This window comes from Labrus mixtus, chromosome 15 (assembly GCF_963584025.1).
Source record: "Labrus mixtus chromosome 15, fLabMix1.1, whole genome shotgun sequence".
Classification (NCBI taxonomy): domain Eukaryota; kingdom Metazoa; phylum Chordata; class Actinopteri; order Labriformes; family Labridae; genus Labrus; species Labrus mixtus.
In genome coordinates, this window is record NC_083626.1 from 7,156,976 (window position 1) to 7,173,006 (window position 16,031).

At 40.2% G+C, this 16,031-nt stretch overlaps 1 protein-coding gene across 1 annotated transcript; it reads right to left on the reverse strand.

Annotated features, from left to right (window-relative positions):
* Positions 1 to 81: 81 nt before the first annotated feature.
* ampd1 (adenosine monophosphate deaminase 1 (isoform M)) lies at positions 82 to 12,998 on the reverse strand. The gene is made up of 15 exons (XM_061057490.1): positions 12,855 to 12,998; positions 8,789 to 8,954; positions 7,500 to 7,653; positions 6,175 to 6,340; positions 5,854 to 6,073; positions 4,792 to 4,921; positions 4,188 to 4,382; positions 3,433 to 3,564; positions 3,096 to 3,259; positions 2,837 to 2,963; positions 2,406 to 2,569; positions 2,133 to 2,253; positions 1,772 to 1,945; positions 611 to 721; positions 82 to 458 (listed from the first exon to the last, which is right to left on the reverse strand). Exons 1-15 carry the CDS (start codon positions 12,874 to 12,876, stop codon positions 303 to 305), a joined length of 2,202 nt encoding a protein of 733 aa, XP_060913473.1. The 5' UTR covers positions 12,877 to 12,998; the 3' UTR covers positions 82 to 302.
* Between the last annotated feature and the right edge of the window lie 3,033 nt (positions 12,999 to 16,031).

The following is a 16,031-nucleotide window of genomic DNA, read 5'->3' on the forward strand; positions in this document are numbered from 1 at the left end:
GCAAAGTCAGAGTCTGCAGGTTAAGTAAAAACTGCTGCATATAATATTCATTCAATTATGAGACGTGATCAAAATGCAAAGTGTTGTTTCACATTTTATTTCCTTTCATTCTTTACATGATGTTTCCTCATTTGCATATTTTGCAGTTAATGTGCAATGAAGACATTTAAAGTGTTATCCTCCAAAGGACAGAACATCAGTGCATTAGAAGGTAGATTTCTTTAAACTTCACTTTTTCTTAAGAGATGCAATGAAAAACAAATCACAACAGAGATGAGTTCAGAGTTGGATTTTGAAAGAGTTTACTCAGCCTTCAAGCCCTCCTTAATGAGGTTAAGCTCGTAGCACAGGGTCTCAAAGCGGTACGCCATACGGATCTGGGCCACGTTAGTCTTGCGGATGTCGTTGCCCTCGGGACCCTCCTTCAGGTAGTCCTGACCCAGGAAGTGAACCTTCTCCTAGAACACAGAAGGAAACCACAAGAGTGTTTGAACCACCACAGCCATTTTCTTTACATCAAAGATGAACAAATTCAAAAGGATTTTTGTCAAATGTGTTTAAAGGTTAACAAATCTCAACACATCTCTCCCTCTCCCTCTGTGTTTGTTACCTCGTGGGACAAGGCGCTCTGCAGCACACTGCTCCTGGAGATCTCACACATGTCGCAGGTGCTGAGCTTGAACACCTGGGCTGCGATGGCGTACTCTTCCATCAGGGGTTCCTGTGGATAAATAATCCCAGATTTAAACCCTGTAATGGTCACTCTTTTGTTAACACATGTTTAATCATCATATACATCCAACAAGTACTTTATATTAAGAATATAAAAACATACATTCTCCTCAAGGAGAACACATGGCAGTATATAAAAACAAAAATTATAATAATTATACATCCAGCAATATTACGGACGGACATATAGAGAGAGTAAACCAGCCACACTCACATTCACACCTCTGGGCTCTGTACTGTAGAGTCCCCAATTAACAATTAGGAGAGATAGGACAGTGGTTAGAGTCTGAAATCATGGAGAGAGAGTGTGGGGAACTACATGTGGTTAAGGAGCCACAGGTCAGATCCGAACCCGGCCCGCCCGCTTGGAGGACCGTGGTCTCCATACATGGAGTGCACACGCTAACCACTATCCCACCAGCGCCCCTAAAATTTGTTTTTGTCAATGTTCTTTGCCTCACACTTTAAATGCTTCTTTCAATGTCACCATTCATTTATTTAAAGATTTATTTTTGGGCTTTTGCCTTTATTTTGAAAGGACAGTTGATGGAGGAAGAAATTGGGAGAGAGAGAGAGTTGGGAATGCCATGCGGGATATGAGTCACAGGTCGTATTTGAACCCGGGATGCGCGCTTGCTGTCTCACTCTTAATAAGTAAGTTTTTAAAGTGCCAAACTTGCTTAAACTAAAACTACTTTAGATCACTCTTACTTCTATTTACTAAGGCGTATTAAAAGAGTAACCCTGAGTGTAAATACATTTAACACGAGTGTGTGGAGGGCATTATTATTTCCTAGAGGTAAATGTTTTAGCATACTTGTGAAAACCTGAGAATGTGTTTACAATGCATGCTGATTTCATCCGTATATCACTCTATTTCTGTTTGACTGGGCTGAACATTAAGTTTCCTGTGCTGCATGAACACAAAGACATGCAAACAATATCTGTATACATTGTACAATATATGCTCTATAATACAACACAGAATGCATTATTGTGTACACGAGGATCAAAGGCCCCTCTCTCTGTGAGCTCTGACCTTAGTGTAGTGGAACTGCATGGGGTCGTCAGTGGACAGAGAGACCACCAGGCCCTTCTTGTGAAACTCCAGCAGGGGGTTCTTGGCGTATTCCAGGAACAGGCTGTTGTTGCTGAGGGGGGACATGGCGATGGGGATCTGGGCCATGAAGTACAGATACTGCAGCACAGGACTCTGGAGGAGGAGAAGGAGGAGGAGTGATGGATTATTACAGGAACAGGTTCATTCAGCCTATGACATCGACTGTTTCTTCACTTTTAATTTGGGTAAATGAAGCCAGGAAAAACAGAAAGGGCAATAAGTAATGTGTTAATTGTGATAGTATTTATAGAATCGTCTCCTTGTTCAGCAGATGTCTGACCTTCTTGAGGTTGAGTCCGTGAGAGATGTTGTCAGCGGTCATGAAGGCAGCCAGCAGATGGGTGACGGCACCAGCTTCACCGCAGTGAGGCCTGAATGTGAATGTGTTCATCCCCCTCTGCCTGCAGAACAAAAAAAAATACAGAGAATCATACTGTGAAAAGGACAGAAATTCACAAAACTCTAACCCTCAAAGAAAGCATCTGATCTGTGACGATCATTTCCTTGCATATACCAAAGTATGTGTATCATGTACAGAGAGAAGGGGACTGACCTGCGGAGCTGGTTGAGCACAGCGATGTTGGCATACATGTAGTAAATGTAGTAGGTGTAAGAGGGGTTCTTCGCGATGTCCCACTCCTCTGGTTTGGGGCTCTTAGTGGAGAACATGTGACCGCTGTGCTTGGACTCATCGTCCACACTGTCGAAACCTGTCACCTATATAACATACCATGAGGGAAAGAGAATATTAAATGAGGTACAGAGGGCTCCCAGGTGGTTTAACTTTCCTCTTAAAGTTATTTTAGGGCCTTCAATCTGGGACTTATTAAAGCTTTGAAAACTTGTACTTTCTATACAAAGTAGTTGGCTTCTTCCAACACCAACCACCAATATCTAATTTAACCTAAGATCCCCACTGCGCTGCTTTGATCCGCCCTCTTTACCTTTAAATAAAGAGTCTTCACACAGTTCTCTCAGACTCACATTCTTGAGGAAGATGCTGAGCTCAGGGTTGGAGTGTGGGTCGATGGTGGCCTGAAACACGGGCAGGAAAATGTTCTCCAACATCTTGCCAAAGTGGGGCACAAAGTCCCTGCCTCTGAAGATGTCGCTAAGATAGAAGAGGGACAAAAAACAAAAAAATCCTTTTAATATTTATTCCAGTCATCAATTACAAAGAGTACTTTGTAATTAAAGAGAGAAAAAAAAAAGGTTTATTCTTTAATGATGAATGAAAACGTACTAGATCCTGGGGATTTGAATCATCCATTTGAGGTTTGGGCAGTAGACTCTGTGTTTGACGAACCAGCCGGACAGTTTGTGCCACTCGCTGGGGTTGCAGCCGTAGATGGACAGACGAGGCTCAGCATACTGATACTTGGCATCCTCCAGGTCACTGGCTACTTCCTGGTTCACATAAAGGTCAAATCAGGCTCGGGTCACAGGTATTTCATAATACAAATAGATAACCTATTTAGCGACAAGTAGACAGCAAAACATCTTCTATGCTTAACAAAACTGCATGTATCGACTAGACGCTATCCCAAACTACTTCCCGTTACGTCTGTGTGTAAACCGACCTTGATGATGGTGGCAAAGTACTCTCCGTTGATGTGGTTCTCGGTCTTCATGTAGAGATCACGCAGCTCGCTGGCTCCCACAGGGTTGTATTTGGCGTTGAACTTATCAAAACGCTGGAAGGTTTGTCTTCCCTTCAGGGGAACGACAAAGAAAAGGAAATGTTGACTGACAACACATTTCTATTCAGAGTCATAGTTTATCAAAATGATCCCAGTACTCTGAACATTTTGCCGATTTCACAAAATGATCAATTCTGAAATAAATATGTATCTTTTTTTTATTTTTTACTGTTGGCATTTTTGCCAAAGTTTGATTAGACAGCTGAAGAGATACAGGAAGTGTTGGGAGGAGAGAGTGGGGGACGACATGCATCGTTGGATTCAAGGGTCGGATTTGAACCCCCGGCTGCTTCAATGAGGATGATAGCCTCAGTACATGATGTACCACATAACCGCTAGGCTATTGGCGCCCTGGAGTCAATATTATGCACATTCCTGCAAGACTGCACAGCTATTTAATTCTTCAAAAGGTTGAATGATCTTATTTAATTTATTGTATCTACTATTCTGTTATTATTATTATTATCATTATTATTATTATTATTATTATTATTATTATTATTATTATTATTATTATTATTATTATTATCAGGTATTTATCTGTTTCTATTGCTCTCACCTCTTTTATTGCTTTTACCTTTTTATTGCTGTTACTATTCTGTTTGTACACATTTAACAACCAGTGAGTAACGTACAGCGTGCACATCCAGGGAGTCCACAGTGAGGTCATAAGGGTGCAGGTTGAGGGACTGGAACAGCTCCTTCATGGTGACCTCTCTGCCCTGCAGCTTGTGCACCACACGGTCGGCGTCCACACGGTAAGACCTCTTGATGAAACGCAGCAGGTGCTTCTGGTTCATGCAGGCAGCAGCGTGGATGTGAGTGTCCACCTGAAGAGAGAGAGAGAGAGAGAGAGAGAGAGGGGATCAGTGAGGTTTGGTGTGTTTTTTAAAGTGGTGTAATAACTCAACTTGGTCAGCAGAGGGAGCTAAAGACACACGTTGCACGGCAGCTGTAAGTAAATAAACAGCTTTTAGCAGTAAGTGTTAAAGTGTTGCTATTTTAATTTTATATTCCAGCAACCCTCTGCCTCTTTATAAAAAAAGGAGGAGCAACTTTTGTTTGGCAAGTCTGTAGTCCCTCTGATAACTGTACCCATAGTGCATCTGTTTTCCTCTGCCCATTCATTTTCATATAACAAAAGCCTAAGGGTTAATTTAGTGTTTTTGTGTGTGTGGTTTTTATGTTTTAAAGTAAATTTAGAGCCTCTGTCTGTGTCCAAATGCTGTTCATAGCTACCTTCCTGCAGTTGTAGAAGTCCCTGTGAGGGTTCATCTTCAGCTCCTTCATCTCCTCCATCTCATTCAGCATCTCGTGCACGTTGAACTTAGACATGAGGAACTTCAGACGGCGATGAGTATAAGTCTTACTGCAAAGCAAGAGAACCATATCAACACATGACAACACCAAACAGCAGCTGTGTCCTCATGGACATATTTCAAAAGTGTCTGTAAAAAAAATTGAAAAAAAGTGGCCAAGTGACAAAGTAAGGTTACTTAATATGAAATTCTAAAACTATTTCTCTGTTTCAAGCCAGAATAACCAACACTGTATGAGTGTTAATTTGAGGTCATATCCATATTCTATGGTGTCATTTATTGTTTGTGTGATTGTCATTGTTTAAAGGTTCAATATGTAAGACATCTACTAAATGAAATTATAAAATTACCTTTCTATGTAATCAGATTTTAAAGGAAACATGAAGTGCTGGCTTCTCTGACAACAATGCAGCAGTCAGTATGTCCTCCTTCTAATTTTAGATTCTGGTCCTAAATGGTCTGGATTTGTTTGGCCTAGAGAAGTAGGCGGTTTTACGGTACCCCAACACGTTGTTTTGGACGCCCCTCGGTTTGGCAGGCAAACACCAAACCAACAGGTGTTGCAGCATTGAAAGCGGGCAAGAGAAGTGGTTCAGATAGAAGTGATTCTACCTGACCTCAAAAGCCTCTGCATGTTTCTAATAAGCTCCACGAGCAGAAACGTGCTCAAACTGTGATCAATATTGGAGATGCTTTTTGAAAAATGGAGAGAGGTTTAGAACGCAGAAATGTTTCAAGATGGATGCAGAGCTGGCCACTTGCGTGCGCCTTGATTCTAGAGAGGAGGGGGCAGGGGGAGACAGCGCTCTCCAACGTTTTCAATTTGTACTGCAGTACCCATTTTGAACGCTAGGTGTCAGAGCTACATACTGGTCCTTTAAAAAAACTTTTTATGAATTATTTGCAAGCTGATGAGAGCCATTTTACCTTATGCAATTCATTGATTAGATCTATAAATTCATTGACATTTCCCAAGACTCACGTTGGACCCTGAGCAATGAGAGCAATGAGGAAGTTCATGTCATCGATGAAGGTGTCGTAGTCGGGGCAGGGCAGGTCTTTGGGTTGATGTTTGTCAGCAGCTGCAGCGTCGTTGTACACATAGATAACACCATCCTTCATACGAGCCACATATCCCAGATTCTTAGGCAGGTCTTTGGTTTCGAAGGGGTCTTCCCCGTTCGCTGGAGGAGATGTGAAGACTGTCGGATAGATGCAACACATTAAATTAAAACACTCTGGATTCTCAAAGTATGCAAAAAACATCTTGTTTTATTATGGTCATGATTTAAATTTTCCTCACCTGGCTGTACCTGATCTTCAACTTTGAAGGTCTCTCCCTCGATCTCACGCAGGTACTGAGAGGCCGTGCGTGGGAAGCGTTGGAAGGCCAGCCTCATGTACTTCTCTCTGATGGTCAGAGCGCGGTACAGACCCTTACAGGACAACTCAAAGTCATCCATGGTCACCTGAACAACAGTTATAAGAGATTTTTTAATAAATGGTGAAAACACATCATACAAATACTTTAACCTTGGAATTAAATATAGCTACCATAAGGTGATATCTAAAAGCAGTCCCTGTAATAACAAGATAAATCACCAGCTCTGATGCTAAAGCTTCCATTAAGAATTAGATTATTGATTAAAAAACATATTTATATTTAAGGTTCAGGAATGGAGAGAATTGGTTTTGAAAATATGCATTATCTGCACTTTTTTTCCTGAATATACTGAACTTATTTACCAGTTTTGCACTTTAACACATGAGATGCTTGTTCTTCACAGTGAAATCATGCAATATCTTGTGTGGTCAGAATAAAATGTAAGGGATTTATGTTTGCCGGGGCAAAAAAAACAAAAACAAAGCTGGTCTGAAGCGTATCCTTCCCTGGTAACTTCAAACTCAGAGTCATGAAACCTAAACCTGCGCCTGCTCTCAGATGAGCTCCATTCATGGGAGAGAGGCTGTGAGGTCGCTGATCCTCAGACACACGGTGTCAGTGAAATTCAAAGTCAACACCTGCGCCCATTTCAACCTGACCCCAGGCTAGTTTAGGACCTTGTAATTAAATGTCAGAAACTGCTGCTGTTACCACAAGGCAAAACATCATACTTTAATTCAATTCAATTAACCAATTATCCAAAATTAAACAACTGTGGCATAACGGTCAGATTTTAATAGCATTCAAATGAAAGTATAAGAGACTTGTGTTTATTGTCAGATGCCCTTGATTTTGATGCTTTTGGAACAAAGTTGATTCGCTGCGCGCTAGGAACAAAAATCACATCTCAACATATTCTTTTTTATGCTAAATTGTGATACATGATATATCTATCCATATTTATTTATTTTGAAACTCATGCTGAGCTTGTTCAGGGAACATAAGGAAACAGAAAAAAAAACATGCAAGTAAAAAAAATATCAGACAAAAAGTGAGGGAATCTAAATCAAACTCACTTAAAATGTTTGAGTATGTGGTATTGTATCATCCCAATCTAATCTAATAACTAATGTTAACCACCAATATGAGATAAAACAATGATTTTGCATTGTTGGATTCTAGTCTTCAGTGGATGGACAAAACTTAAAAATTGATTTGATCAAACAATTTGAACTAGACAGTACCCCGGAGGCGTAGTCTCCAATGATGGCCACTCTCTGGAAGTCGGGCACCTCCAGGTAGGTGGGTGTGTCCACCTCCACTGACACTACAGTGGCAGTGGTTGCCTTGGCACCGGCCACGGACACAGCCATGGTGCAGCTGCGCTGGTGCCTCTTGCTGCAGAAGGAGTAATAAAGGCAGAGGATGGCTTTAATGCAGTGTTGGAACTTCTGAAACGTTTAATGCAGTAGCCAAACAAAATGCAAAGAAGAGTTTATTTTATGGCCTTCTGCAAAAGATGGGATATGAATCATTAGTTGGCAAGTGAAGCCCAGAGGCAGTTTGTCTATAGGCAATGAGAGGACAGAAACAGGACACCACACACTAACAGACCCTGACTCTAAAAACAAAGTATCCTGCTAAATCTGTCATGGTCAAACACAAGTTCATCAAGCAAACATGGTGTACGGCAGATTTTTGGACTTTTTCCCCAAAATTCACAATGAATAAAGAAAAAAAAACATAGATGGAGTCAGTGAGACAGCAGAAACATGTGCTGTATATGTTAAAATCTGAGCTGTAGAAACAAAAAAACCCTCCAGTTTATCAAGCTTTAATGAATGATGTAATGAAGCATTTGCAGTTAGAAAAAAAATCAAATTTACCCTGAGAGGAAAGATAAATATGTTTTACTCAATATGACAGCCATTTATAGACTACTATAACAAGAACAACCCCATGAATAATTTAGTCAAATCCAGAGCACTTGACATCCTCCAAGTTGTATAATGATTACTATTTAAATCTCTTTTTTTCCCCTTTTTTAAAATCTTATTATTTTGGTATTATATTTGTTTGTACTTGTGTTTTTTATATCTTATGTTTTTATTTATTTATTATCATTGAGTTTTTTGTGTTGGTTTGAGGTATGTATAAATATGTCTCAGATTGTTTTTTTTTTATCTGTATTTGGAGAAGAAAAAACCCCAATAAAGAGAAGTTTAAAAAAAAAAAGTGAGCTGTAGGAGAGTACACACTGGTATGCTGTGGTTGTTGGTTTTCATAATTAGGTCAGCTCGTTTCTAATGATCTAGTGTTTTGTTCTACTTGACATTCTGGGGAGTGCATGCTCGGCTGCCCTCAGGGTTCCCCTCACTTAACAGGATATCAGATCGTAAAGTTTTAACTCTTTGCAGCTATGATCTTCTTCATGGATTGGATGGCTCTTAACACACCTCAGGAAAATCTGGCAAGCTAATCCTTAGAAGTAGACTACATGACAGAAAGGAAGGCATCACATCTCCCGTCTCACCGTTTCTCAGCGTCATCCTCATACTGCAGATGGTGGGCCATCTCTTCGTGGAGGATGGGACAGTCGTCAGCCACGTCAAACATAGAGATCTCATCACGGATGTTCTCATCTTTGGTCTCAGACGCAAAGACCTTCTCCGCGAAGGCTCGCATCTTGTCATCGGTCTCTGTCAGGCCCAGAGAAGATACAGTCAGTTACAAATACCCGTTCTGTAACTGTCACATCATGCAGCACTAAACTAAACTGTTGCTGAGGCTACAAGGCGAGCTGCATGAATGGTGCACAGGACATCCTGCATGATGAACATAAAGGGCACACACCTTACCCAGTCTGGTGTTCACAGACTCCAGCACATGCAATCAAAGATTGATGCAGACACTACAAGTCTGCAACTCTGACCTCCAGTTTGGGCTGCAGACAAAACAGTCCCATGCATACAGAGGAACTACAGTGAAGAGGCAAATTGACAAACACAGTTGGCTCGACCCATGTTGACAAAAAATGGAAAAGCTTTCATTTCATTTATCATTTTAACTCCAGACCCAGATTTCTCATCGTCTTTCTTTGTTCAATCTTGAATTTTTTGTTATTGTTTGCAAACCGTCAGTCAATTATTTAGATCAGAATTGATTAACATGTTGAAAGAAACAATGGGGAAAAGGGTCGAAGTCCAGAGTGACTGGAGTTAAAAAACAATCTGCTGTATATACGACATTACTTATACAAGGCATTCAATTTTCACAAAGGACAATGACAATATGATGCTTACAGCAGATCATTCTCTACATGCACAAACTAGCTAAGAGATCAATCTCTCTGCTTTAAGACAAGAACTACAATACTGCATTGAAGACAACAAGTTCTACTTTATGATCCCCCATACTTACTCTCTTGACCTGATTAAGACCAGCAAGAGAAGAGCACCAATCGGAATAAAAAGCCCCAAAAAAAGCATAGAAAAGCATTTATTAGAAATGAGTTAAACACACAAACATTTGCTATATTGTACTGCAAAAAAGGCACATTTGGCACTACTCCAATTCTGAATATGAAACTTTTAAGGAACAACAACTGAACACATTTGGATAAGTTATTTACAGTTAAGACTTTTTCTGAGATAAATAGGCATGCAACTTTAATCACAGCAGAAATGAGCTACAGAGGAGTGACATGATGGATCAGTGCGTACAATAAATGGACAAGAAGGATTAACATACATTGTGATGATTGGAAATTGTTAAATACATTTCACAGTAATATTGAAGAAAATCAAACACAGAGGCAGGGCAAAAAATTGGAATTAGCATCTTCCCAAAACATGCAGAGATAATTTTGTGGTCTTAGTTCGACAACCTTTTGAATCAGAAATGGAGGATACTCAGGTGATATGATTCTCTTATTGCGGTGCTACCATCTCAATGTATGTGAGCTCAATCAATATGTCCAAGTTGGCTCTAATGGGCTTACTCCAGCTTCAGCCGGTGTTCTTTCGAGATGTGCTCCCTTGTCTCCAAATGCAACCACAGCGTGAAATGATAGCAGCAAATTTGATTCACAATTTACTCTATATGCATCGTCAGAGTATGGGGAGCAAGTTTTGGTACTCTATTATTTAAGATTTCAGGGGTAGCTATGGACAATACGCTCTTAACAAATAATTCTCCCATTAAAGAATGTCATTAAAACACAAATGTTTCGCTTCATTTGCATTGTAAGGAAACAGGAAGGATTTTTGATACTCAATTATAAAAGCTTTATAGATATAAGATATAAGATGAAGCATACAGCGACAGACAAATAGCCCCAATCAAATAATGCTTATTGTACTGCACAGATACGCACGGATGCACATGTCAATGGGTGGCACCATTCGATTGAACATGACTCATACTGGGCGAAAGTGGGCCTCAAAATGGTTTGGTCCACATGCGTAACCCAGCAGATAGGTAGAAGCATTGGGAATAGGCATACACACCAAATATGGGTACTGACGGGTTCCCAAATTGACATCATTCATTGGGCCTGTGTGGAGCCATTCAAGGACACATCAACCCATCTTGGCTATCGCATGAGGGGCCTCAAAATTGGCTTGTTCCCAGTTGGTAATCAAAAAAAAATATTAGCCCAGATTCAACCCATTTGTGCCCCACTTGGAGTTGTTTGAGAAGATGCATTTCCTGTGGACACCTTAAATGGATCAAACAAGATAATGGTCCAAGTCCATTAGCTCTTGTTTGTGTGCTGCTTTGCTAAATGACAAGCATTACCATGTTGCCAGAGTCAGAGAGACGCCTGCAGAGAGTCATTTATTTATGTAATTGGTCACATTCAGATCTATTTTGGTTAATGATGCTCTGTTTGTGAAGCATTGTATACAAAAACAGTATAATGATGCAGAGAAACAGTACTGAATGTGAACAGTACATTAATAAAGGGTTTTCAATGAGATAATGATCTCTCATTTTCTATTTCCAACCTTCTAGGTTGTATCCAAATGCACCTTGGAGAAACAACATTTGCCAATGTGACTGTGAACCATGCATTTGAAATGCTTTAGATTTCCCACAGCTCCCTCTGTAGCTTCTCAGCTCTGTACTCACTTCCTCCCTCTGGTGAGTAAGTAAAAAGTCCCAGTCAGGGTGGAATAGTCTCGGTTAGAGGGGAACAAAACAAGTGTGGTTATGTGTCACAGCGAAAAAAGGCAATGATGCAAATGAGCACAGAAAATTCTCCATCCCTGGACATGCTTCTTTATGTGTTGGAAATGCAATCTAATAATTTTGTCTCCATTGCACCCCAGAAACTCTACAAAGAAAACCAATGGCTAAATCAAACTAAAAGTAAATGGGATCTGTTTTTGTAATTTTGGTCAACTGGCCTTGTGCTCAGCTCCCCATCCTGCTGAAACAGATAATAAAACAGCCTGCCTGGTTTTGTCTGGACGACACAGGTGTGAAATCTCTGCAGTAACATCAGAATATCAGAACAAGTGCAAACAGTCTCAAACACATTCTCCACCACTGCCTGTTAAACCATTACAACTAGCTCACCCTATTACATTTTAAATGAAGCTCTTCCAACAGCAGCTGTTGAACCCATCGCACTTCTATTTTTCACCGTCTGCGAGACTCTTCATGGCATAATATGATTTCATACTTGCCAGTTGTCCGGTGTCTGGTAAAGGTAAAACTATAATTAGCAACCATTACAGCAGAGTTTCAGTAGCATTAAATCCTGGAGATGGATTGAAACAAAGACCACCACGGAAGCTAACACCTCAAGTACAAAGTGTGCAAAAGCTCCCTCATAATTTGATTACACATGCACGCCGAGAACCTGCTGAAATATCATATCCATCAAATATCCTCTTTTGACATGTTCACAGCCAGTACAGGCACACTTACTAGATTCAACAGAAGCTGATACACTGACCCGATGACTCTATGATCCCGAATTGAATGCTAACAACTGAGCACAAGAAAGATTTTTGGAGGTTGGGATCGCCCAATTTATCTAAAAATTAAATTAACAAAAGCCTTATGGTGCCAGGAAAAAAAGGATGTTAAACTCCATTTAACATAAACCTGTTCACCTATGCAAAAATAAATCACATCTTGGGATGTCTACATAAGTCATAATGGACTTCGTATTGGAACTATTTGCATTTCAACCCCAATGAACCTGTCATTAGAGCTGTCAATGCCTTCCATTAGAGTGCCCAGAGTATGTAACACCGGCATAGAGATAGGAATTTATTACCACAACAGTTGTTGATATTCAAAAGAGTAAGAGGTGTGACCCCTGTAAAATACATATTCATACAAACAAGTTTAGGAAATCCTCACCTCCATTGTTGTCATACATACAAAAAGGGTGAAGTTTGAATTTTTTTTTTTACGTTTTTGCATATTGGCCAAAACAGCCCAAGGAAAGAGATAAGAAACACAAAACTGAGCACACTTTTGGAGAACTGCATGTCAAACAACCTGTTAAAAATCATATTCAAACCCCTTATCTAAAGGTGGGATTGCCTGTTCAAACCCAAAGTCATTTTGCCAATACTCACCTGGTACTGCGACTTTAGGCATGGTGACGCTCTTCCAGTGAAACGCTCCCTGATGACTGGTAACTGGTGGTCAGCCGCTGGACTCACTGTAGAAGGGAAGTGTGGAGCCTTGAGCTTGAGTCTGTGCAATATTAAGCCCCTTCTGCCTTGAGTGTAACCATAAACCGGCTGTGCCCACATGGGACACGCCTGGCTGAATGGGCAACTCATATGTGTCCAACTCTATTTTAAGTTGTCTATGTGCACACTGACAGGCACAGTGTGTAGACAAAGACACTGGTATGTGCAAGCAAAGGAACTCCTGTTATATAACGACCTGATAGCTGTATGAGTTGCTATGCCCATGGCAGGTGGGTACATGTGTTGTTTTCATTACAAATACAACAGGTGGAACATTGTAATTGCTACTTTTGGGTTAAAATGGAAAGTTATTTTGGAAATTGATGAGAGTTGATTCTTAAGAAAAACTCTTACAATTAACATGTTATCTTTGCACCTGACATGAATAATCTGCAGCTTTCACAAATGTTTCCAAGTTGTGGTATATTGCTGCAATCAACATAACATATATATACTTGCATTAGCATAGTTGGTTGGATACGTGTAATGAGACCTGACCAATATACATGGCAGTGAAAGTTCATTTATTTTGTTGTTGCACGCTGACTTTGTAGTAATATGGGTCTGGCAAGAAAAAAATTCCAGACAATTGCATTGGGAGATCTGTGAGTAGAAGGGGGACACAGGAACTTGGCCAGCAAGTGGACCGCCCCCGATTCAATACAATGAAACAACATGGAGTCGCCACCCTCCCTGTGGACCCACCACCTGGGTGGGCATGGGGGGGTTGGGTGCATTGCAGACCGAGCAGCAGTCGAAGCCGTCGATGGTATTGATGAGTTACCTCTGAAGGGTGGCTAGGCTCAGCCTTAGATAAAGGGTGAAGGCCTTGTTTACACATGAGTTGACATCCTCACAGATACCCTAACCTAACAAAGCTGATGTCAGAAGCTCCGCCCCTTCTTGAGTCTGATTGGTTGTGATTCTAGCGCTCAGGACGCTGACCTCGAAAAGGCTGAACTACATTGTTTTTGCGCTGCCAGTGCGAAAAACAGCTGTCTGTGGACACAGGAACGAAAACATCAAAATACAGTCAGAGAACAGGGTCACCACCTAACATGTATGGAGGCCCATGAGTAATGATTGAGTGCCAGTACTTTTGTTCAAGTGTACATTTATATATTTTAGGAAGAAGCAACTGACTCTGCCTTGAATGTGTTTCCAACCTAAACTATCTCCTTAGAAACCAGGATATACTGTATGAGTAAGAAGATGCATCTTTGGTTTGATTCTTAAAAATGGCTGTCTGTTTTTGGTTGTTAGGGTGGAAAATGTCTTGTCATCCTGAGAGGCTGTGCAGCTTGTAGACACTTAACAAGCCGTCTATTTTTAGGGAATGTGATCCTAAATGTCAAAGTTCCTCTTAAAGTACAACTAGTTACTGAGATCGAGTTAGAAATGGGCAGCCCTCCAGTGTAGCTATGTAGCTACTAAAAATGCCAGAGTTGACAGTTTTTTTACTTTTAAAAATGCTTTAGGCGAAGGACCACGATTTGCAAAAGATAATCCATTAAAAATTAGTTGTTTTACAAGTATTTATTTTCAAATCAAAAGTCAAAATGTAGTGTAATGTTTACTGAATAAACAACATTGTAACATAATCTGAAATCCAAGATATGCATATAAGTTGCCATATCAGTGTGAACTTGAAGGAAAATGTATGCAAGGATAGAGGCAACAATGCATCACAATTACTGCAATGAAGGACCAGTTCTCTGAAGAATTTCTTTTCAGTTTGCATCTGACTGCGTCTCACTATGAACCTGAGAGATTATCAGCAGCTGGACGTGTGGTTTACACCGGCAGAAGAGAGCACGAAGTCCAAGTTTCACCATCTCATATTACCTCCTATCATCATCATCTGTAATGCCAAACATTACCTAATTACAACAGGTGCGCCCATGACCTGCTTCTGGTCTGTGAGTTATTTGGCTGTGTTTGGACATTTCCATAGTTTCAAATTGATTTCAGTCTGCATAAGATTTAGGAAATAAAGGGCCAGAATAGAAGTCAGATGAACACCAGCAAGAACGGATTGGAAAGAAACACCTTTGAATTCTTGACATAAATAGTTCAACGTTTGTCTTAAGGTTTTGTTGGGTATAGAATTTTACTGGTGTCAAGTGCACGTGTGAAGAAATCTGAAACCTTTCCTGCATGTAGGCTACAGCCACACAGAAAGCAAAGACCCCCTGCAGCATGTATGTAATGTGCACATACAGTACAGGGATTTCTTTTTGTAAGCTAAACAGCAAAACTGTGGAAAACACACTGTGGAGTGAGTATGTGCCTGGTGGTAATCGGTAAGTGTTGCACGGTTTACAAGTTCAGCATGTTTCCATGTTCTGTTGAGATTGTGATCACCCTTCCTGTTAGAAAGATAAAGAGGAACACCCAGATCTAAAAACAGCACAACTGCATAATCACTGATGAATGCACCGGCAGTTTTCAGGACCAGCTTGTTTTCAGACAACAGGATTCACACCATGGATTGGTTTCCACTAAGCAAATGAAACTACCAAACATTTGAGTATGTTTTCTCAAACCTGAACAATCAAGAATAGAGGCTGAAATATCTTACTTTTTAAATATCTCAATATAATAAAATATAACTACTTGTAGATAAGCAAATAAAGCTTCCTCAAGGTTTATTAAACGTTGATTAAAAACTAGATAATGTAACCTTAAAATCGAACACAGCTCATTTACATATTTAAAGGTACAGACACAGAAACAGCCTGTTCTGAGCAGGGCTGAAATAGAGGGGTTTATAGGCATGATCAAATACAGGATCAGAGTGGATTTAGAACAAGAGACTTCACAGACATGTTTATGGGAGCTCTGAGACTTATTTAAACTTTTTGAAAAGGAGGATAACATGTGACCTTTAAAATTAAACATGAGCATGGACAATTTTCTTTCACAGTCCGATTCGTCGAATGTAATTTAGAAGAGAGAAACTTGTCCTTTTTACTGGATCGATCCTATTGAGTCTTAAAATGATCTTCAGAAACAGGACATTGTGTCTTTGGTGATTATTATTATTATTATCATTAT